The following is a 23,178-nucleotide window of genomic DNA, read 5'->3' as shown; positions in this document are numbered from 1 at the left end:
TTGAAACCTTTTCTCCAGTTTCCCAACTCTGTCTTCAAGTGTTTCCAATCCAGAGTACATCAAATGTGTTATATTTTTTTATCAATAGCTCTGTTTTTTTTCATTTCCACATCTAACCATTTCAATTTGTTTACTTCTTCCTCAGTCTTAACTGAATTTACACCTTTATTTCCTTGGGCATCTTAAATATACTTATTTTTGAAGTGTTTTTTAGACTATTCCATAAACTTGTCTTGATTAAAATTAATATTCTAGTCTGTTGCTTTTCTTAACATTAGACTTCATGCTTCTTGATCTTTTTTCATTACTGCCCTTCCTGCCTGTGGAGTTTAAATACTGCATATCTACTACAAATCATTATACTATCCGAGATTTTCTATCTCTCCAGGATGGATTTTTGCCCCTTTGGGGGTGATAGCACGCCATTAAGAATGCATGTTCTAGACAGTTTTCAACTTAAAAATAATGATCAGATATGCATTATAAAAATACATTTAAAAAATACAACTCTGACAAAAAGAAGGAAAATGGCTTGGAACAAGGTGATACTGGATTATGAGGAAACCAAGCAGGAATCCAAATGATCCAGGTTAGAGGTAAGAGGAATGCCCAGGGCTAGCAGAAGGGACACTGGACCGTTGTGGAGAGCTGAGATAAGCATATCACAAAAACAGACAAAGCTCAGCTGCAGGCCCTAATGGTTCAGAAAGCGGTGGAACTACACACCTACTTGGGGAAAACAATGTGATACTGATGGCTATAACCAGTGTTCATGGGAGAGAATTTGCACCAAGGGACACAGAAATAAAAAATATACAAATATATACAAACCCAAAACCAATAAGGAGATCAGGAATTAGAGAGCAGCCCTGGCACTGTTCTCCAGGCGGCCGTTTTAGACGCCACACTCTATGACCCACTCAGACTCCTTTACCCAGGTATTCCGTTACAGTGGGATGTGTAAAATGACCACGTTTGCAATTATATACTGTGCATATGTGTGCAAAGTGGTAAAACTAGACGGTTTTTAAAAAGGAAGCAGCACCCAATCTGAGTCATCCTTATGGCCTTCTCCTGTCTAGAAAATCTTGAGGGGTTCCTCACCCCTCTGAAAACCAACACAAAAGTAGAATTTGGTTAGAAAAGATGAAAGGGACTTGAAAACTGGAGTCAAACAAATATTTTCTCAATTTTCAAAAAGAGGGCAATGCTAGACTATGAAACCTAAGTCTTAGTCTCATAGGACCTAAAAGAGTGGAGAGAGAATCAGCATTCCTGGAAAGAAAAAATTATGAGGAAAAGAAAAGCATTTTCAAGAATGAAAAGAAGAATACACAAAATGCTCTGGCTTTTTGCACATAAATATATTTAACTTTTAAATCATGCTGGATAAACAGAATAATGAAAAAATATTCAAATGATAACTAAACAGGTTTTATTTAAAATATAGATTGAAACAAGCACAAGGTGTGACTGTATTGTTGCCATATCAGTATATATTTATTCTTACACGCTACACACACACACACACACACACACACACACACTCTTGTTAAAAGGTGAACATTAGACGTGGGGTTCATACCTTCCTTGGAACAAGATCGCAGTGAGCCATTGTATTATTCTACCAGTTGAGCGCTGAGCCCGACTCCATACACCCAACTGTGTCCCGTGTTGTGTCAGAGCAGAGAGCCACCCCTGAGAGCCTGCTCTGGTAGGGCTGTGACTTAGTAAAAGCTTCCAAGTGACTGTGGTACAACTGCACTGTTAGAACCACAGCAGAACAGGGCGACCAGTCTCACCTAGGCTGTACTGCCTGCACATGGTACTAGAAGTCTGGAGGCAGCAGCCTCTCCACCACCCACATCTGGTTTTCATCAGCACCTGAGCAGTAGGTAAGAGTGTGCTGCCCCTCTAGGCTAGCTGGAACCTTCCATGTGACCCAGAGTCCAGCTCAGAAGACACGGGGGTATGAAGGAGGCCCCCTTCTCAGGATAAAGTTGCAAAGGTGCTAATATTAAGTCATTACCTCACTGTTCTCTCACCAGATGTTGCTGAGTACCGTAAGCCAGATACTCACCACAAGTTAACAAAGTTGATGAAACTTGGGGAGAATTCCCTTTCCTCAGAGTTACTCAGCTGTGGAGGATCTCCTTTCACGACTTGTGTTAGCTGATCAAATACACTATTCCACTTTGGATAAGGAAACCGGCCTGTAGCCAACTCGTACTGAAGAGAACATAGAGAAAAAAGCAAAATACACTGAGCATTAATTAATAACTCTTCACTGGAAAGGCTGCATTGCAAATCCAAACGCCAAGCAAAACTCTTGTAAAAGCCTTGAATTGAACCAAGATCAGGTTGAGGTGGAATCTTTAGAATTACTAAGGACAAGTGGAAGTGATATTTAGAAATCAAGATAGTACAGAGAATTCTGTATCAGCCAACCTGCAGGACCTGGGCCAAGGGAGAACATCCAACATTAGCCCAGACGCTGTCCCCATAAAGCCTCGGGCTGCTTCTTCCCCGTAAGGGATTCTGAAAGGCTGGTTTTACAACCTTTTTAGTACAAAGTCTGCACAATTTGTACCCATGTGAATGGAAAGCCATGTCCAGACAGTGGTCAAGTTCATTTCGAAGGTAAAACATTCAACAAACAAAACCGCAATCTGAGCTCAAAGGAAACTGTACAAATCCTGCCCCACAGCCATGCTGTAGTGACTACAGTTCCACCCACCAGCAGACACTACTCTGACTGAAGAAACCAAGTCAGCACCAGACCCTTCACATCCTGAGCCCCAGGAACGATGCTCAGCACAGTATCTCTAAACCAAACCAGCTCTGAACAATCTCGCAGGCCTATGTCCCAATCTGTTACGGGTCAAAGACATTTATGAACTGTATTTTCATCTTTCTCCCCCTCTGTTTTGAGGATAACAGAAACCTAGAAATTGTGCTTTTTCCAAGAAGTAGGACTGAATCTGAAGCGTGGTCTAAGGAATCCCAGTCCACGTGCACTGACAGGTGGCTGACATGTGAGGAAGACTCCAACAGCGTGGGACAGAGAGCACTACCTGGGCAGACTGTTTCAGAGCTCCTTCAGCTGGGGACATCTGATTTTGTCCATTTAGTCAACCATTAAAGTACTAGTTTATACAATGAAAAGCAGGCAATCAAGCAAATATAAAGCCACCTTCGACAGAAAGCCAGCATGGCCTTCCTCCCCAAAAGATGGCCTCTTCCAGCTCAGCGCTGCCTCCACGCGCACACATCTGTGGGAGAGCAGGCAGGCAGGCACATGCAGACCCCACTCCTTTGGCTAAGGTTTCTTTTGGATAAAAATAGAAATGCTTGGGAAGAAGTATACCTTACTATTATTCACAGCAATAGGAAAGGAAATGGCTTTAAAAATTTGTGTTAAAACTTTTCACAGAACAAAATTTTCTTTTAATAATAAACTAAAAACTTGCTTTTTAAACAGAACCGGTTTGGACATAGATAGGTGCTTCTGAATCGTGAATATCCCTCATATGCAAACAGCTGCCTCAGTTGGAAGCTATAGGTCTTGCTGCAGTTTTTGGAGCAGTCACCAGACCTAGAGATTCCCAAGCTCCATGTTCCTTCCTGACTAAAGGGCAAAAGATCCCTTCCCCTTTAGTCAGAAGACTCCATGAGGTACCTCCCATACTTGGTCACAAGGGAAACTAGATGGAGTCTCCTGCAGAGGTGAGCTACCAGCCTTCCCAGCTCTCTATGGAGAATTCAGCAGGCGTGGTGGCATGACTCACCAAGGACAGCTCACAAAGGTACGTGATCCTCAGGAAGAGATTTCAGGACCATATAATAACAAGGAACGAATGAAGATTATTTAATAAGCTACAGAAAAAGCTCAGTGCTCTGAACCTGCTAACTCCAGGCTCTGGGTCTTACTGAAGATGGGAAGAAAATGGAAGGAAAAGTTGAGGGCTGCCTACCAAACAGGACACAGCCCCACCTAGTGATGGAAAATTCACAGTGTAGAAGAAGCTATAGGAGCTCTCCCACATCAGAAAAGCGCCGCTGAGCCCTGGTGAACAGCCAGTGCAAGAAAAATCAATCTAAAACTTCAAAACACAATTCGGTAATAAGGAAATCAGCAAATAAATCTATTTTTAAAATACAACTAAAGTTTCAACAGAGTCTGTAAGTGAGGTTTATTTAATCGTGCTTGTTAGTTACAAATTAAGTGGCCTTCTTACTTTTCTTTCTCGGTGTTGTTCTAAGGGAGACACTCCATCTGACTGTCCCCTAGGTGGTTATCCGCCCTCAACAACGGAGTTACCTTCAGCTCATTCATTTGTGCCTTTTCTATTCAGGAGGAGAGGATTTCAAGCCGAAACTATCTTCATACACACAGACGTGTACCTGACACATACACTGTCCTCACTATTCCTGCTGGAGATGGGAGGGGCCGGGGTGCCTGGGGGCGGAGAGCTGACCTCCCTGGCCCTGTTCTCCGCGTAGCTCTGACTCCCAGCATCTGCCGCCAAGGGACGCAGAGCGACAGCGTGAGAGCCCTGGGCACTTAACAAAGCCTTGAGGGAGATACCCAGCGCCAGTTTGATTTTTAAGGAAAAAAACTTGTTTTTCAACAATTAGAAAATATAGCCTCTACGATTACAGCCATGGGGTGGGGGCGGGGGCGGGGGCGGGGAGAACTAGGCATATAAATTGAAGACCGGAAGAGAAAAGAGGTGTTCTTATGAGTGGCGGAGGCCTGGTTAAGCCTTCTTTCACTTTGAAATTTCTTGCCACGCTACTGTGACAAGGCTGAGTCGACGAGAACATACCAGTGTGATCCCCAAACTCCAGACATCAGAGCGGACGTCATATCCTTGTCGTGACGCACTCGGGTCTATTCTCTCGGGCTGGAACACAAAGAGAAGTCACGGTCACTCCGCCCGCACACCCTCCGGAGCAGGGCGAGGGAGCCGGCCGCAGCTGCGCGGGCGCACGCCCGGAGGGCCCGCGGCCAGGCGCACTGCCACCGACCGGAAGCCCGGGCTCCAGGGAAAGCGAACAAGGTCGGAGCCGGCTCCACGGCTTCCTGCGTGAAGGGAAAACACGCCACTCTTCTGGCTCTTCCCCCTAAGGACTCACAAGGTTTACAAAGCTGAAGCTGACAACAGGCCAAGGGAGAAAAAGGAGGAACAAGGGAAAATAAAGAATTACAGGGCCGGATTAGTAGCAAGTAATGCTAAAAAATTAAGGGGGAAAAAAAGAAAAAGAGATTAGGTCTTCTGATCTTTGCTTCAGTGAGTAAGGCCATATACCACAATACGTGAGACACAAAAGCAAACGTGAAAAAAACCAGAAAATACTTTGAGATGAATGAAAATATCAAACACCAACATTTAAGGGATTCAGAGAAAGTACTGTTCAGAGGGAAATGTACAACTGTAAACACTTATATTAAAATGAAGAAACATCTCAAGTAACATAACTTTATTCAGTAACTAGAAAAAGAGGAACTAAAATCAAAGATAGAAGAAAGGAAATAATAAAGATTAAAGTAGAGATCAATGAAACAGAATTAAAAAACTAAAGAGAGAAATCAAAGAAATCAAAAGTTTGTTCTTGAAAAAGATAACAAAATTGACAAACCCTCTAGACTATAAAAAAGCGAGATGAAAATAACTAAAATCAAAAATCCAAGTGGAGACATTACTACCTACTTCATAGAAATAAAAAGAATTATAAGAGAAAAAAATTATAAGAGAATACTAAGAACAACTGTATGCCAACAACAAGATAAACTAGATGGAATGGAAAAATTCCTAGAAACACACAAATTACCAAAACTGACTCAGAAGAGTTAAAAAATCTGACCTGTAACAAGCAGAGACTGAATCAGTAATAAAAAGCCTCTTAACAAAAATAAACCTTACAGGAACTGCTAAATAATTTCTTTACCAGACATTCTGAAAACCTGAATGGTCATACAAAGGGAAAAAAGTGAGTATGATGTTTTAGTCTTGTTAACAAGTAGAAAAGGAATATATCCTGAAGAATAGTTCTTTTGAAACCAAAGTGACTGAGTGAATCAGTGTTATCAAATTTGTTAAACACATCAAAGGAAAATACAGCAACAATTTCTTAATGTTGATGAGATATATAACTTAACTAGATTTCATGCCTAATAGGCTGCATATAATTCAAGAGAAGATTATATTAGGATTTGAGAAATACCCAAGATAAAAAATAAATTGGCATATTTCAGTAAGTATTGCTATGAGATCTTCTTTCTGTTGCTAATTAAAACTATCTTACACACTAACATGGAAGGGCTTCTATAGTAAAAGGAAAAGAGGTATGAGAGGAAATGATATAAAAGAGAAACTAAGGTGACTTTTTAGAAGTCTCTTCACGTTGGAAGGTAGCAGAAGGGAAGGGTAAGCGGGTACTGGGTGAAGGAATCCTTTGAAAATGAAAAATAATATCAATTATGCATTTGGGGGAGGAGAACAAAAGAAAAAATTTGAGGAAATTAGTTTCTATTTTGCGAATGTTTCAACTGCTTAAAAGGGAAAAGGCATGTCTGTAAGCATTACAGTTGGTGAGATAACCTAAGGCGACTGGCACTGTAACGTGACGCAATACAAGGCGCACACCGTCTACGGAGCACCTGTGCCCAGCATGACGACCTGACACTATGCATGCCGGGGTAGTCAGACAGGCCCAGAGTGAAGGATGTTCCAAACAGCCCCCCAGAAAGTCAAAGCCGTGGGGTGGGGTGGGGTAGGGAATGGTCTAGACCAATTTAGATTAAGATTAAAAAGTGTAACTACTAAAAGCAATGTATAACATTGATGTGATCCTCAACTGACATCGAAAAATTACATTTATTTTGGACAAGTGGGAAATCTGAGTATAAACTACGTATCAGATGATATTATAAAATCCTTGTTAATGTCTCCAGGTTTATGTCTTAGGTGTGGTAATGGTATCATGGTAATGCAGAAGAATGCTCCTTTTCTCAGGACATGTGCACTCAAGTGTTCAGAATGAAATTCATGATATCTGCAGCTGACTTCCAAATGGTCCAGAATATATATATATATATATTTTTTTTTCTGGTGTGTCTGTACACACACACATACATATATTAGTACACACATATATGTGTGTATATATAAATGTGTGTGTGTGTGTATATATATATATAGAGAGAGAGAGAGATGAGGAGGTGGCAAAATGTTAACAACCGGTTTATGGAAAACTTATGTTTAAAGTCTACGTTTTATACACTTTTTACATTAAATAATCTGTTAGGAAATCACAATTCCGAAGACTAAAGACAAACGGCAAATCTTAAAGAGACAAGATACATTTCCAGTATCTCCTGTCAAGCAAGGTATATGAAAGAAGAGTCAAGACACTTGGAGGCTTTTAAAATGAATGCTGACTGCACTCCTGTCCATCTGAAACAGGCCTAGGAGACAGCCAAGGACAGAGGCTTTTCTCTTGGGCCGGGAGAGAGGAGAGGCAGAGAGTTTCTTTTCAGCCCGCTTATTCCAAAGCTGCAGGTGGTTAGCAGGAAAAAAAAGCCCTGCACCTTCCTGGGCCTGTGGACCTTATTTCTACACAAAAACTCAAAGTCTACTTCTTTCTTAAAAGTTACCTGAATTCAAATATTCAGCTCTATTGGAGGTGCAATTGCATTTTTTAAATCTGCATTAATTAAATATAATTCTTAGGCAATGTTACATAGCAAAAACACTTGTCAGCCTTAGTACTGAGAAAAGCCCTAGAAGTGTAGTTAATAGCTTCAGGGCATCATTACTTAATGTGCAAATTATATGAATTCTCAATGCCCCATGTTTCTTCTTTTTTATTTCATACTTTTGAACTTATTGCCCCATTTATTCTTAATTACAATGAATGCAAGGTCTTCCATATTTTCTGAAGACTGCCTGGCCAATAGACATCCACAAAGCCGCGACTTTAAATGAAGGTCTCTTTTTGTATTCACACACACACACACACACACACACACACACACCCCTCTTTCATTTTCATTTGTAGAGAGGGTGACATGAAAAGATATAACAAAACAAAAACAGGGCATTGAAAGTTGCAACAATTCTAAAATATTGTCAATAACCAAAAATGTTCAAATATAATGTCTTTCAAATACAATGACCAGAGTATATAAACAGGCCACAGAACATGTACAAAAAATATCTGTAATAAACATAATGCTGGGCCTCACATTATTTACAGATGGGGAGATAAAGGAAAAGAATTGATGCAAAATTTACTTTCAGATGATGATGAAAATAAAATGTGTTCAAGTTTTTGAAGTAAGTGTGAAATCTAGGGTAGCTAGCCCACCCAGCCATAAACAAGGTAAAAAGCTGTAATATGCAGCCTGTGATTTTTCTTAATTTTCTACTGCTTATAGCACTGGGTATAGAAGTATATAAATCAAGAAAGAAAGTAACAAATAAGAGAAGAGAAAAAATTTGTTCAATTCAAAGCTAATCTTTAGTTTAAAAGAGTCTACGAAGATTAAAACAAAAACTGCTGACAGGAATGCCTCGATAAGTGACTGCAAACCTATGTGTATCATTCAGAGCACCGTGCTGGTCTCCAAAGAACATGCCACAGCAAAGAGACACCAACACCTAGGGGGAAATGTTTAAAATACAGACACTAAATTTCTGCTCAAAAATAGATCGAAGCCCAGGCTGTAGCAAAGTGCAGCAAACACCTTGGGACAGTGAGTGTGACGTGCATCGAAGGATGGTAGAGGTCAGTCTCCTCGAAGAGAAAGAGGACCCAGGCTGGGAACCGGCTAAGCCCTACCCTCACGCGGGTCAGCATGTGTTTCATCCACCTCTAAAGAAGGAACCGGTAATATTCAAGACAGAGCCGCAGACCCCATGACACATACTGCAGGCTATGAGGAACTCACGTCTTCCCGGAATTCTCTAACCGGAAATAGCATCACTTCTCACATCAATGTGTCCACTAAATACCATCTCCTACAGTCAAGACAGAATACGGGGTCGAGAAATACAGAGAGGCCGTCTAAGAACTATCCATTTGGTTGATTAATAGAGTAGCATATAATGAAAAAATGGTAATCAGAGAAGACCATGATGCTTAGGGCCAGACAAGAGAAAGAGAGTAAGACCATATAAGGGAGTTCACTGGGATAATTTCACCAAGTTTCACAGAGAAGCTAGAACTCAGCTTGGCTTTAGGGAAGAGGAAAATATTCTAGCACGGTGAAACTGCACGACCAGAGGCAGACTCCTCAGAAGTACAGCACCAAAGGGCACACGCTCTCTGAGCAACGATATCGAGCAAGAAGGTCTGGCCTCTGCACTTACTGCCATGTATGGCCTGCACCCAGCATCTCTTGTCTTGGCAATGGAGTCCACAAGCTGTCCACTGATGCCGAAGTCACAGAGTTTAATATTTCCACTTCTGTCCAGAAGAATATTGGAAGGTTTGATATCTGCAAGACATAGACATCATTCAACGTACAAGTAAATTGATCAAATGAGCTACGTTCTAACACTGTAAAGTACTTCAGGCAAAAATACTAAATTAAAAATCTTAGAAAACATTAAGTGATCAAATCTTTAAAATTCAGATACATAAGATGAAAAATTGAAAAAGCCACTTTCTGAATGCTGATGCTTAAATACCCATTATCAAAAAAATGCTTCAAAATAAATTTAGGCATTCTATAAAGTTATCTTTGTTTTTATCAAGTGACATATTCATTTACTTGTTTCAAATTCATTACAACAAAACGTGATGAATGAATTTAATCTGTAAGAGTATTTTAAGCTACTTTATGTGTCCAAGACTATAAAACTAAATGCAAAGTATACAAATTATAAACCCACAATTTAGTCAAAGTAGAGCTTTATCTAACTTGAGAAAGTACCCAATCCAGTACATCTGAAAGCCCACAAGCTTTAGGGTTAGAAAAGCCAAGTTTCAGGATCTGGGTCTGATGTGCACAACGCAACCTGGGGCGAGCCACTCACCTTTCACTCAGCAACCACAATTTCCTCATCTATGGAATCACAGCAATAATTCCTAATTTATACGGTTGTGGAAGTTGAAACACCTACCACAGTATTCATACTCATTTAGTGCACCCCCTTAGTAACTGTTTCTCCTTGAGAGATGTTTCTGATCTCAGACGGCTTCTTCACGTTTCTCGTAGCCAAGCCTTTTTAAGGTCTCCCTGGAGAGAGCAGATGCACTTCTGCCACTCTCGGAGTGTGTGTGCCTGTCTGTACACCTGAGAGAGCTGAACCCCTTCCATTTAGTTCTTCAGGCTTTGTATTACACAGTCTTGCCACACTGGCCCTTAGGTTATCCCCTCTTCCTCACTGATCATCAACTCACTGCCAGAATGTGCAAATCACCTACCTTACCAATTCTCCCCTCTTGCTCATTAAATTCTCTGTCCCTATCTCAATCCTTCAATCCATTTCCTTGTCACTGTCATGGATCAGTGAATAAAAAGTAAGGATAAAAATAAACAAAGGATATAAAAAAATGTCTATAACTCAGAAGGTAACTGACAAATAAACCCATAAAAGAGCTCTTACCACCATGGACACAGCTGACTGGCTATCAAGCATCCACTCCTAACCACGCCACCCCTTCTAACAGAACTTCCATTTTACTGAGGTATCCATCCTCCTCTGTGTAGATCTATCCACATGTGCAAAGACTGGGTCCTGATCGGTCTAAGCTTGTCAGGGCAGCCTCGTGCTCCTTGCTGAGGACTAGTTTAGGTGAAAGACACGAGGCAATTCTGATGAGACGAAGTATCAGAAATATGTAAGGAAGATTTTCTTGGTCCTAAGACAGCCACACAGGAAGAAAGAGCTTCTTCTTCAAAAGGCTGTCAAGTCTAGAAGTGAGATGGGACCCGCTTTAGTTGTTGTTACCCTGAGGATGGAGCCGGCATATTACGGAGGGCAGAGCCAGAAGAAGGGAGTGTGAGCCCTAATCACATGGTGCTTGGAGCCACCCCACCTGTAGACTCACTATGACAGGTAATGGGTTCCTTGAAGTTTAAGCCAGTTAACAAGATTTTCTATTACTTGCAATCAAAAGCACTCTAACTGCAGCAAAAAAGCTAACTGATCCAAACTGGTAAAAAAAGACTGCTATAAACTCATCATTTTACTTAGTAATAGGAAAACCTGTTATTTTCAGAAATAACCAAAGTTATTTCTGAAGCCTTTCCCTTTTATTCGACCTCAGGCACTGTCTTAGTGCTTCACTGTGACCACCGAGTATGCCTACGGTGACTGTCAAATGTCCTAAAGGTAATACTCTCATAACTACAAAACACAGCAAAAAAGGGAGAGAAAAATCCAAAACAAGAACAATATGTACAGAAGAGCAAAATAATTTTGTTTAGGGACCTAACCTTACATGATTTTAGGCCAAAAGAGAAAATAAGAAGGCCACCCAATATTATTTTTAACAAACATTAAGCCAAGAAAAATTCAGTGAAGTATTCTGATGTTCAAGATTACAGTGGTCCAGGGTCAACCCCAAATTAAAATTACTTAAGTAAATGCCCTAATTTCTTTAATCACAATCTTAGAATTCTTTACCCTTCAGACTTGAGGTTTTCCTTTCTCTGAACATGGCCTTTTACTTTCTGTCGCATTTATTGTCGGGCTGGACTACACACTGTCATGTGTTGTCTGAGGCTCATCCATTACGAACTTACTGAGGACTCTTCAAAGCCACCACCTCACAACCCTGAGTCTGTCAGAGTAATAAACAGTGCAACTACTTAACCTATTTGCTGAATTAAACTCAGGATTCCCACTGTCTTCCAGCAGATATACATCAGATGTTTGAATTTGGACCTGTGTCTAAAAAGGCCAAGATCACTGTTTTCACAAATACAAATGCTTTGGAGGAATTTCAGTGTATAATACTAATTCAAGAATCTTTCTCAATTTACAAAAATATCCTCTAAAGTAGAGAAGAAACACTTGACAGGGACAATAACGTGCCTTGGAAACGCTCGAGGGTACTATCCTGCAGGTTCTTCTCTGATGGTCCACCTCCTGCCTTATTTGTACAGACAGAGAAACATCCATTACCTATCAGGCAAGTGAATCATTATTTTTCAACTATGGGTAATAAGAACTTGAGGCAAGGTCTACTTCAATTTCTAGAGCCAACATTCTAATAAGTTAGACAGAAATTTATAGAATCCCAAAGGAAAAAAATCCTAAATTAAAGTTTAAGGGTACATATAGTATGTTTTGCTAAAAATACAAATATTTCAGGAAAACTTATACAATGCACTGTAATTTCAAATTATTTTTCTTATTAAGGAAAAATATTAATTTCTAGTCTATAAAAAACAATTCATACTCACCTCTGTGAATAATTTTCAAGTTTTCTTTTAAGTGGTTTAGTGCTTTCACAGTCTGTGGATAAAAAGCAGAGCTGGGATAAGCAATCAGTTTCCTTCTGATTGGCAGCACGGCGCGTGCGGTAATGGCTCAGGCAGTTCTCCGCATCTGTTAAGCGGGACATTTCAACCTCCTGGCCACTTTTTATCTTAACTGAAGATTCTGAATGATGATTTTAGACCTGAAAACTTAGTTGCCTTTACACACCTTTCCCTGACAGCTAAAAAAAAAAAAAAAAAAAAAATCCTAACTCATATTTTAAAAAATAACTCATTAAAAAGTTTCATAATCTTTCTCATAGCTTCAAACTTTTCAAGAATAGATATACTTGGTAGGAAAAGGTCCAACAGTCTGGTCCCATTATCAACCCTAGTTTAATAAGTTTTCCCAAATTTGCAGTTTCTCACAATCGTTCACCCTCATTGGGTGTTAGGCCTGCAATAATTTTGGCTGAACTAGAATGTATCATTCTGCTTGATCACGGCTCATGATCATAAAATTGAAGATTTCTTCAGGATGGAGGAAACAGAGACCTGAATTAAAATTTCTACGAACTAAAAGAGAAGAGAAGCACAGGCCGACCGTTTGAAAGGTCAGGTCCCGCTGCCCTCGGGCTGCTGGTGTCAGCAATGCAGAACACAAGCCTGCAGCATTTCCAACAGCCAGGGCTGTGTGTTCACCGGGTTATTCATGAGCAAGGAGAGATTTAACACAAATTTTAAATGTTGTGCTTAAGGTGAAGGATGATCACCTAGTCTAGAAATAAAGGCAAATATATAATAAATGAGTTATTAGTGTACGTATATTGCAGTATATGATAAAATAACTGTATTTATGTTTTACAGCTTCGTGACCATCCTGTCGTGGAGTGGTTAACAGCAGGATTCCAGGATCAGGCTGCATGGGCTTCAATTATTTACCACTTACAAATGTATGTATTTCAAAGCAAATTAATTACTTAACCTCTTCATGCTTCAGATTTGTCATCTGTAAAAAGGGGGTTACACTATTTACCATTGAGAGTTGCTATGAACATAAATGTCATAATATCCTGGCCTGATAATCAGCAAATAAATGCTCAATCACCATTAGCCAGTACCATTATTGTACTACTGTCCCATTATAATTATTATGAATAGTAACAAGTTCCAAGATAATATCTGGTTTGGCATACTGGCAAGAGATGACTAAATTGATCAACATAAAGTTTCATATACCTGTCTGAATAATGAATACGTTTCTAGTATAACCTTGTTTAAAATAGACAGTTTCCTTTTATAAAATTACATAAAAGGGTATGTATCTTAACATTTAGCTCATAAAAACAGTTAAATTATTTAGCTGAATTAATGCTTAAACTTAAAATAGTAACATGAGACCTATGAATCTTAAGATTATAATGATTAGAGTTTAATCTGACTTTAAAAATTCCATTTTTTTTACATCGCTTACAACTAAAATACAGTTCAGAAACTGTCTACATGTTATAATATTAATCCTTAGTGATTAAACAATAAATTGACAACTAACAGGGAGACCATATTGGTTGTGGAGAAGGCAGGGAAGATAGGAAATTACATGCAACTGGAATATGTCTCTTACAACTTCCTATAAATGCAGTTTACATATCCACTAACCCAGGTCATGTCAGTTCAGATTCTCAGGGGTTTCTAAGAAACTAATTAATTTTACTCTATCAAAATAATGTTTTTCCTTTTTGTGAAAAAATTGTAAATGACCTTTCTTAGCTAAAAGAACAAGAAAAAAATGATCATGAATTCACTTTTAAAACTCAAAAGCAAACAATAACTCTTTTCTTTTTGGTACTGTGGTAAAAGTGATTTGACGAAATTAGTAATGCTGGTTACTGAAATTAGTGGTCAACAATTTAAGTAGTTTAAACAGAATAGTCCAAATCTTAAACCACAGGGAACATACTTTGTCTAAGAGTTTCAATTAAGGGACTTCAAAGAGATTGCTGTAATTCTGATTAATTTAGGAATAACTGTGATAATATAACTTATTTTAAAATAGTTCAAGTAACAAGGGAAAGAGGAACAGGAAACTGCTTTTTCTAGCATTATTTATAGCACAATTATTACGGGTCACTGTGATTTTAATGAAAATACTGTAGTATTTATTATCAAAATGTATGATTCCAATATGTACTTTTCAATAATGACAATTATCAATGTAGTACTTTGAAAACTGTTCTTATGACTTGTGTTAATTACCCCCACAGAAGAGATTTTGTCTCTTTTCCTGTTATAAATGATTTTCCAGGAAGGTCTGTAACATTCTGTGAAGGGCATTCAGATGTGTGCATTCAAAACTCCAACAGCATCTTTGTATAAGTATATATAGAATGAACAATTTGAAAACCAGGTACTTACTGCTAAAGTGATTTTGCCTAAAATTTCTTCTGGAATAACATCATCTAATACACTATATACATATTTGTAAAACTTATCAAACGAGGTAGACATGAGTTCCATACAGATCCAACAGTCACCCTATAAAATAACAAATATCTGTTATTCTTATATATCTTAATATTAAGCATCACCTTTCCTTTACTTAAAATAGAAACACAATTAGAGAAGAAGCAATCTTTTTTTTTTAATCTTGAATTAGTGGTAATTTTTGTTCCTTATTAAAGCCCTGGACTGAATATTCTCATGTTTAAATGCAAACTTATTTTCCCAATTTTCCCCACTCGTAATTGTAAGGACGGGTACAGTATTACATAAAAAAAAAACAAACTGTGGATTTCTGTAAAATTTTCAAACTCTGTCATAATTAAATACAAAAATAGAAAATATGTGGGAAACTGTTCAATCTCACTAACAAAGGAAATAGATTACACTCATCTTGAGAGACTATATAAAGTTCTTAAATTAGTAAAAACGGAAGGAAAAAAATACGTAAAGCAAACCCAGTGCCTACAGACCTTGCTCAAATGCCGCCTTCTCAGTGGCTAACACTTAAAATGCCTGACTGAAAACACAAGCCACCCCTCCTCAGCATCCCCTTACTGCTCTACTCTGTGTAGCCCACATCATCTTCTAATACAAGATACAATTTACTTATTTATTATGCTTTTCACCAATCTTCCCTATAGAATATACACTCCACCAGGACAGCGGCTCAATAAACAGTCCCTACATGAACGAATGCTGCAGTCACTAAACCAAATCACTCAAAAACTACTGGCAGCATTACAGGGTGTCTTAAACCAGTTTGAAGGCACTCTCACAATAAAACAAGAGAAATAAACGTGTAGTTTATGCCCTTTGGTAGAGCCATCCCATTACTGGGAATCTAACTTGGACAGTTAAATTACAAAAGAAAAGACAGAAACAAAACAAAACTAGAAACCACTGAACTATCTCACAAGAAGAAATGGTACATTATTAAAAGGATTACCTAAAATGAAATTATTTTGAAATTTATACAGTTCAGGAGGTACGCACGAAGAAAGAGACAGTAAGCAGATTCCACGCGTGCAATGCTGTGAAGCTACGTGCACGTATGAACGAGGACTACGAAGGACCTTATGGCAGTGAAAAGAGCTATCAGGATGATGACAAAACTTATCTTTAAATAATTTTGTACGTGGTAACTAATTCACAGATCCAGCTGTACCCTTGGAGATTTTCTACCACTAACTTGCTACCCCTACTCCTGATCTGACTGATTGTATAAGAGATCAGTGTCTGCTGAAATAAATTGGCTTGCTCAGAACAGCGCTGCTCATTAGTGACAGAGCCATGAACAGAATCCAGTTTATTTAACTCTCTCCTGTCAACACCTACAAGGCCAGGACACCTAACTTCCAGGCAGAGAAAGCATGTGCTGTGCAGAGTGCTGGGGGGAGGAACAGCACTCTTGCCGTAGGCCCGCCTCACAGCACTCATGCAGCTACGGGGCTTCCCAGGGTGCTCACCTGTAAAGCACATCTGACAGGGGAGCTTACACTTACTCAGATCTTTCTTCTTTAGGTCTCTTTTCCTTTTGAGTGCTCTTGCAGAGTAACTCTCACGAAAGACTGAGTAATGCTATTAACCCAAAACACACGCTTGAATTTCTTTTAATCTAAAGACACCACCTCAGTAGATTTACTAGAATTTTTTTATTAGAGAAAAAGATAGCGTATTTAATTCATCTTCTTAGAAAAGCAGTAAGGAAGGAGCATCACTTCAGTAATACAGTGAAGTGGAAAAATCACTTAAGAGTATGAAGCCCTGACTTACCCCTCCAGCTCCCCCTTTCTGCTCGTACAAGCTTGGGCCCCTCATCTATGAAGTGGGACCCCTCATCTATGAAATCTACAAAAATCCAGCAGAATTCACAAGCAAGTTTAACAAGGTTGCAGTACACAAGATAAACAAAAATCAACTATATTTCTATACATTAGTCACCAAACAAGAGGAAACAAAATCTTATAAAATATTATTAAAGCATCAAAATATTAAATACTTAAAGAATAAATTTATCAAAAAATGTGAAAGATTTGTACAGTGAAAACTACAAAACACTGCTAAGAAAAATTAAAGATGTAAATAAATGAAGGGAACTACCATGTTAATAGGTCATTAGACTTAATATTATTAAAAAAAAAACACTTCCCCAATTGACCTGTAAGTTCAGTGTACTCCCAATAATAAGCCCTGGAGATTTTATTTGTACAAAGTGACAGATCCCAGAACCCATATATAAATGGAAAGGACCTGAAAGAGCCAAAACAACTAAAAAACAAGTTAACAGAGCTGCACTACCTGATCTTAAGACTCTCTGTGATGCTAGAGTAATCAAGACAGTGTGGAACTGGCGAAAATACATATATATACACAAAACAGAACAACGGAAAAGACTAGATAGTTGAGAAGTAGACTTGCACACATGGACAACCGATTTGTGACAAAGGTGCAGAAGATATCCATATGCAAAAAAGTGAGCACAAACCCATACCTCTCACCATAGTAAGCTAGCTCCAAATAAGTGATAAATATCAATGTGATATCTAACACCAAAAACTCTAAAAGAAAACATAAGAGAAAATCTAAGTGACTGAGTTAAGATTCCTCAGATACAACACTAACATAGAAGAAAAAACTGATAAATTGGCCTACATCAACATTAAAAATTTTACTTTCAAAAAAACCCTGTTAAGTGTTTAAGAGAAAAGCCACAGACGGAGGGTGGCAAACACCTGCAACCACGTATCTGATAACCAACCTACATCCAGAATACATTCTAAAAAAATTCCCAAAACTCAGTAAGAAAAAAAAATGTATTTTAATTTTTAACAGACAAAAGACTTAAACAGAAACTTCATCAAAGAATACATATGGTTTGCAAATAAGCATAATAAATTGTTCAGCATCATTAGTCATCAGAGAAGTGCAAATTTAAACAACACAATGAGATTCCACTATACATCTAGTAGAATGGTTAAAAATTACAATTTAAGACAGATCATACCAAGTGTTAGAAAAGCTGTGGAAGAAACAGAACTCTCACACACTACTGGAAGATGAAAATGGTACAACTACTTTGGAAAACAGTTTGCCCATTTTTTTTTAAAAAATTAACATATATCTACCATATGATCCAGCCAATCCACTCCCAAGTGTTTAAAATGAAAGCACATGTCCACTCAAAGACTTGTACACAAATGCTCCTCCCAGCTTTACTTATAACAGACAAAACTGGATACAAATGTCCATCAGCAGGTGACTGAGTTAACTAACTGCGGTGTATGCACACAGTGGAATACTATTAACAATGGGCCACAAAGTGTAACAGACTGCTGACACACGCCACAACGTGAACTGCAAAATAATTACGCCCAGGAAAAGACAACAAAACGGGGGTGTATACTGTAGGATTCCATTTACGTAAAATTCTAGAAAATGCAAATTCATCTGTAGTGGCAGAAAGCAGATCTGCGATTGCCTGAGGACGAAGGCGGCAGAGGGGGGTGTGTACTAGTGTGTGTCACCTACAGGGCACAAGGAAACCTGTGAGAGATGGGTATGTTCATTCTCCTGATGACGGTGATAACTCCGCAGGTGTACACGTTTGTTCAAACACAACAAATCGTACACTCGAATACGTGCAGTTCATCCATCCAGCTATACTTCAGACTTGCAGGGGTTGAGAAAGGGGCAGGACAGCATGAGCAGAAGTGGGGGTAGAAGGGAGGAGGGGCTAAATTCAGCCACTGTCACTGCCTTTTATAGAACCTGATGAACGTCTATGATCACAGAACGCTCAGAATAGGATATTCTACACCAGAACTTCCTCAACCTCAAAAGATATTTGAAGTAAGGGTTTCCTGCTATTAAATTCTGAAAATGTATATATTACAATACATTTTTAAAGTGATTCTAGGTTTCAGAACTGATAAGATAAATGGTAGGTCTGGCCTTTCTGTAAGCTACAGGCTAAAAGTCACGTTCATTATTCAGTGCCGTCAAGCTGTTTTTTTCTGCTTGCAAAGTCTGGAAATGAATTGAGAAATGTGTGCAGTTAGGTGTCTTAACAAATTATCTAAATAAAATACAAGCTGTACTTTGGACTTTTTACTTGAGTTGAGTCTCATCCTAGAAAGAAGCATATATGTGGCTGGAGGCAACGGCAACAAGTAAGTTAGCACCTTCAGTGTTAAACGTTACTTATTCCCTGCTCCACGTACAGCTGTGGCACTTTCAGAGGCTCCATGTTACCCAGTGGCAAGATTAATCTCTACATAGTTGCTACAAGAAGAAAAAGCTTGATTGTTGGCTGATGGAACCAGACCAAGAGCTGATGTCTTGTGGTCATATAAATTATGTGAAATAAAATACCCTGGAGGCATTTCTCACAGGGACAGGAACCACAAGCATTTGTCTCTCACAACAGTGGACAGGTGAAAAGTCCTGAATGCATGCATTCACTTCCAGGCTTTCCTTTCATAAAGCCAGAATTCTGTGTCTATTATTGAAACCGGAGGTCGTGTCTCACACCCACCCACACACACACACACACACACAAACCCTTTCTTTTAAGTTATCAATCTCAAAAATGTTTCTCTAAACCCTTGTTAAATGTTTATTATTTTTAACCTTCAGGAAACACACTCTGACTATGCATATGCCCTCTTTAAAGGTGAGCCTTCTGCTTCCAAAGCTTCATTTGATTATTTAGAAAGCAACTCTTACTTCTTTCAGTCTCAGATTTCAGGGGTTGGGGGTGTGGCTTCGTGTTCAGTCTATCAGGCATTTTGTGTCTTCACACAACTCAACATACAGTCCCAGAGCTTTCATCTTACCATACTCAAAAACTGTCATGTTTAAAAAGCAGGTTATTTCTTAACTGAAGCTTAAGTTCTTCATCCCTGAACCACTTGTCGTCCAGCAGAAAGAACAGTAAGATTTTTGTCTCTGAAGTCCCAGTCCCGTCTCTGCCACTTACTGGCTGTGGGACTTCTGTCAAATTAGTACTCAAATCTCAGTCCCCTCCCTCCTGACCCCCTGAGACTGTTACGAAAACAATAAATGTGGAAACTACAGAGCATTCAATAGATGTCAGTGCTTAGAGCTGCAAATCTAAATTCCTTCAACCTTCCTTAGATGTAAAACTGAGTTTTACCCAGCAATTCATAAGAAATCATAAGGATACTGTTCAGATACTATTCCAAGCTTTTTGTTTTGTTTTCAGTAACTTTTCAATCATGGATATCACTTACTCTGCCTTCTTTTCATAAAATCAGACATCAGTCTGTCTAGCCTGAGACTGTATATGTAAATGCTGCTTACATGAATTATCAAATGAATGAACATAAGAAGTGAACTGGCATATCTGAGCACTACGGAGGTGAGCGAGGGTGAAGACAGAGCCAGCAAGAGTCTACAAGACAGCGAACACAGCACTGGAGAGGCTGGCTGCGGAATCTAGTCAGGAGGGAAAATCTAGTCCGATCCAAATTATGTACTGTTCTCCATTAAGATCTGATGAGGACTGTGGCCAGAGGATTTACTGATTATGAAGAACAAATTCATGGTTTGGGGGAAGAAGGGAGGAGGAGATGGCAAGATTCTTGTGCAACATGAAGAAAGTTCCAGATTCATGATCTTACAAATGGAATAACACTATCTAATACTTAGGTCCAGGAAATACTTACATGTCTGAGTACACGCCTGTGTGCTGATGCGTAGTAGTACTGATGTGAAATGGGGAAGGAAGTTACAAATTCATCACATCAGGTCGTAAAAATGAATGCTTGTCACAGCAAGTACAAGGACAGGAGTGGAAAGATGACACATAAGTGTAGCACTAGCAGTGATTAGTTAGTGATTCAACAAAGAAATGGGCTCCATCATGAAGGAGAACGCTTCCCATTACTAGAGTCATTTATTAACAGCACAGAAAAATAAATCAATAAAAATGTCAGGATTACATGAGAATTAATTGACTAACTTCTAAGGTCTTCTCCAATTAGAAGATTTCATCTATTTCTATTTGGTGTAATATTCAGTTGGTAACGATAATAAAAACCCCAAAGACTGCAACCTCTGTGACCCAAACTCAGAAAGAAGAGAAGGGCAGGATGCATAACAAACCTACCAGCATCAGCTCATCCTAACACTTTCAAAATGAGAATGGTATTTTTTACGTATTTTAAATGGTATTTTTTAAGAGTACTTCAAATGCTTCAGAGTTCAGTTCAAGTCCTATTCACCTAATGAACATCACCAGTGTATAATAACTGTCCAGAACACCATAAAGTACTTGATTTACTTACAGCTGCAGCGGTACCTCCTGACCCTGGCCCACCTCCCTGCTGGAGGCAGTGGGATGACTGGAAATGAGCAAGTGGATTGACAGCTGAAGGCGGAAGTGACAGTCTACATCAGGACACAAAATAATCCGAAGCCAAAAGAGAAACATGGTCCTGAGACCAAGAAATCAGAGTTCTAGTTCCCACACAAAAATCTGGACAACAGAATTAGAGAAAAGAATTTCTACTATACTTGCTAATTTCCACATCTGATGGATTTTACTGAAGATTATGGGTGGGCACGAACAAATGCTTAAGTTAAATGCAGGTACCTTTGATGACAGCAATGAACACAAGTTTAAAAAGGGGTCAGGGAATAATTCAAAAAGATGCCAGCACCCCAATGTTCATAGCAGCACTATTTACAATAGCCAAGTCATGGAAACAGCCTAAATGTCCATCAACAGATGACTGGATAAAGAAGTTGTGGTATATTTATACAATGGAATACTACTCAGCCATAAAAAAGACAACATAATGCCATTTGCACCAACATGGATGTCCCTGGAGAATGTCATTCTAAGTGAAGCCAGAATGAGAAAGAAAAATACCATATGATATCACTTATATGTGCAATCTAAAAAAGAAGAAGAAGACAAACGAACTTAAATATAAAATAGAAACAGACTCATAGACATAGAATACAAACTCGTAGTTGCCAGCGGGGAGGGGAGTGGGAAGGGACACACTGGGAGTCTGAAATTTGCAGATACTGACAGGTATATATAGAATAGATAAACAAGTTTATACTGTATAGCACAGGGAAATATATACAAGATCTTGTGGTAGCTCATGGTGAAAAAGAATGTGAAAATGAATATATGTATGTTCATGTATAAGTGAAAAATTGTGCTCTATACCAGAAATTGACACAACATTGTAAACTGATTATAACTCAATTAAAAAAAAAAAAAAAAAAAGAGGGGTTTGGGAGGGCTAAGGGAGCTGAAGGACAAAGGAGATAGATCTAAATAAACCTACGTTCATACGGTTAGAAGTCAGCTGATTTGTCAGGGTCTTAAGAAATACAAAGTATTTATAAGTGAAGAAGGAAATAGGGGATTCACAAATGACAGCCATGAAATAATTAATTAACTAACTAATTAATTAAAGTATGAAATTCACTCCGTAACCAAAGGAACATGAGTGGTAGAAATTAATGTGCCCATTGTCATGGCAATATACTAAAATACTGAGGAGTTAACGTGTCACTGACGCAGGGCATGTAACTGAAGACGAGAATCAAGCACTGCCATCGTCACTTATTCCCGCTAGATCTCGGCTCGTCAGCTAAGATCCGAACGGTTTGTTCCTACCTCTCTGAAGAGTGCACCATAAAACTGAACAATGTACGGGCAGTCACTACTCCGCATCACTACATCCAAATCCATAAGGAGTTGTTTTTGTTCTTTTTCATCCACCGTTGACCGAATTCTCTGGAAAAGAATGACAAAAGATGTCATAAAGACATAAAACAGCTTTAGAACCCCGAGAAATCACTACCACAAGGCTGAAAATTGCCAAGCAAACTTCACAAATACTAACCAGACATAAAAATTATCATCTTCCTTATACTTCAAGAACAATCTTATCATAGAAAAACAAAATAGCAATTAAAAAAAATACTTAACAAAATAGCACATACAAACTCTTTCAGGGACACAGGGCTTTTTAACCACAAGCATTTGCTGGTGATGTTGGAAGTAATGCAACAAAGTTCCTGAATGGTGAAAATTCACCCCACATGCACATGTAGAGAAAATTCTAATTAGCTATATACTTTATACAGTTTACACTGAATAATTATAAGTAGTTTCATGTATACTTCCAGCCACCACTTCAGAACTGTATGGAATCTGGGCATTCAGTGCAAGACCAGCCCTCTGCACTCCC

General features: G+C 38.8%; 1 protein-coding gene across 2 annotated transcripts in view; it reads right to left on the bottom strand.

The window, feature by feature from the left end:
- Window positions 1-23,178, bottom strand: part of MAP2K4 (mitogen-activated protein kinase kinase 4) — a 90,658-nt gene that overhangs the window by 5,518 nt on the left and 61,962 nt on the right. For both annotated transcript variants that reach the window (XM_031467599.2, XM_031467601.2), the window contains exons 4-9: window positions 22,602-22,721; window positions 14,855-14,974; window positions 12,425-12,476; window positions 9,378-9,505; window positions 4,830-4,907; window positions 2,081-2,229 (exon numbers count right to left, since the gene is read on the bottom strand). In XM_031467599.2, the coding sequence (XP_031323459.2) occupies window positions 2,081-2,229; window positions 4,830-4,907; window positions 9,378-9,505; window positions 12,425-12,476; window positions 14,855-14,974; window positions 22,602-22,721 (647 nt within the window). The remainder of the gene's footprint in view (window positions 1-2,080; window positions 2,230-4,829; window positions 4,908-9,377; window positions 9,506-12,424; window positions 12,477-14,854; window positions 14,975-22,601; window positions 22,722-23,178) is intronic.

Source organism: Camelus dromedarius, chromosome 16 (genome assembly GCF_036321535.1).
Source record: "Camelus dromedarius isolate mCamDro1 chromosome 16, mCamDro1.pat, whole genome shotgun sequence".
In the NCBI taxonomy this organism is placed as follows: Eukaryota; Metazoa; Chordata; class Mammalia; order Artiodactyla; family Camelidae; genus Camelus; species Camelus dromedarius.
This window is presented reverse-complemented; position numbering and strand designations above follow the sequence as displayed.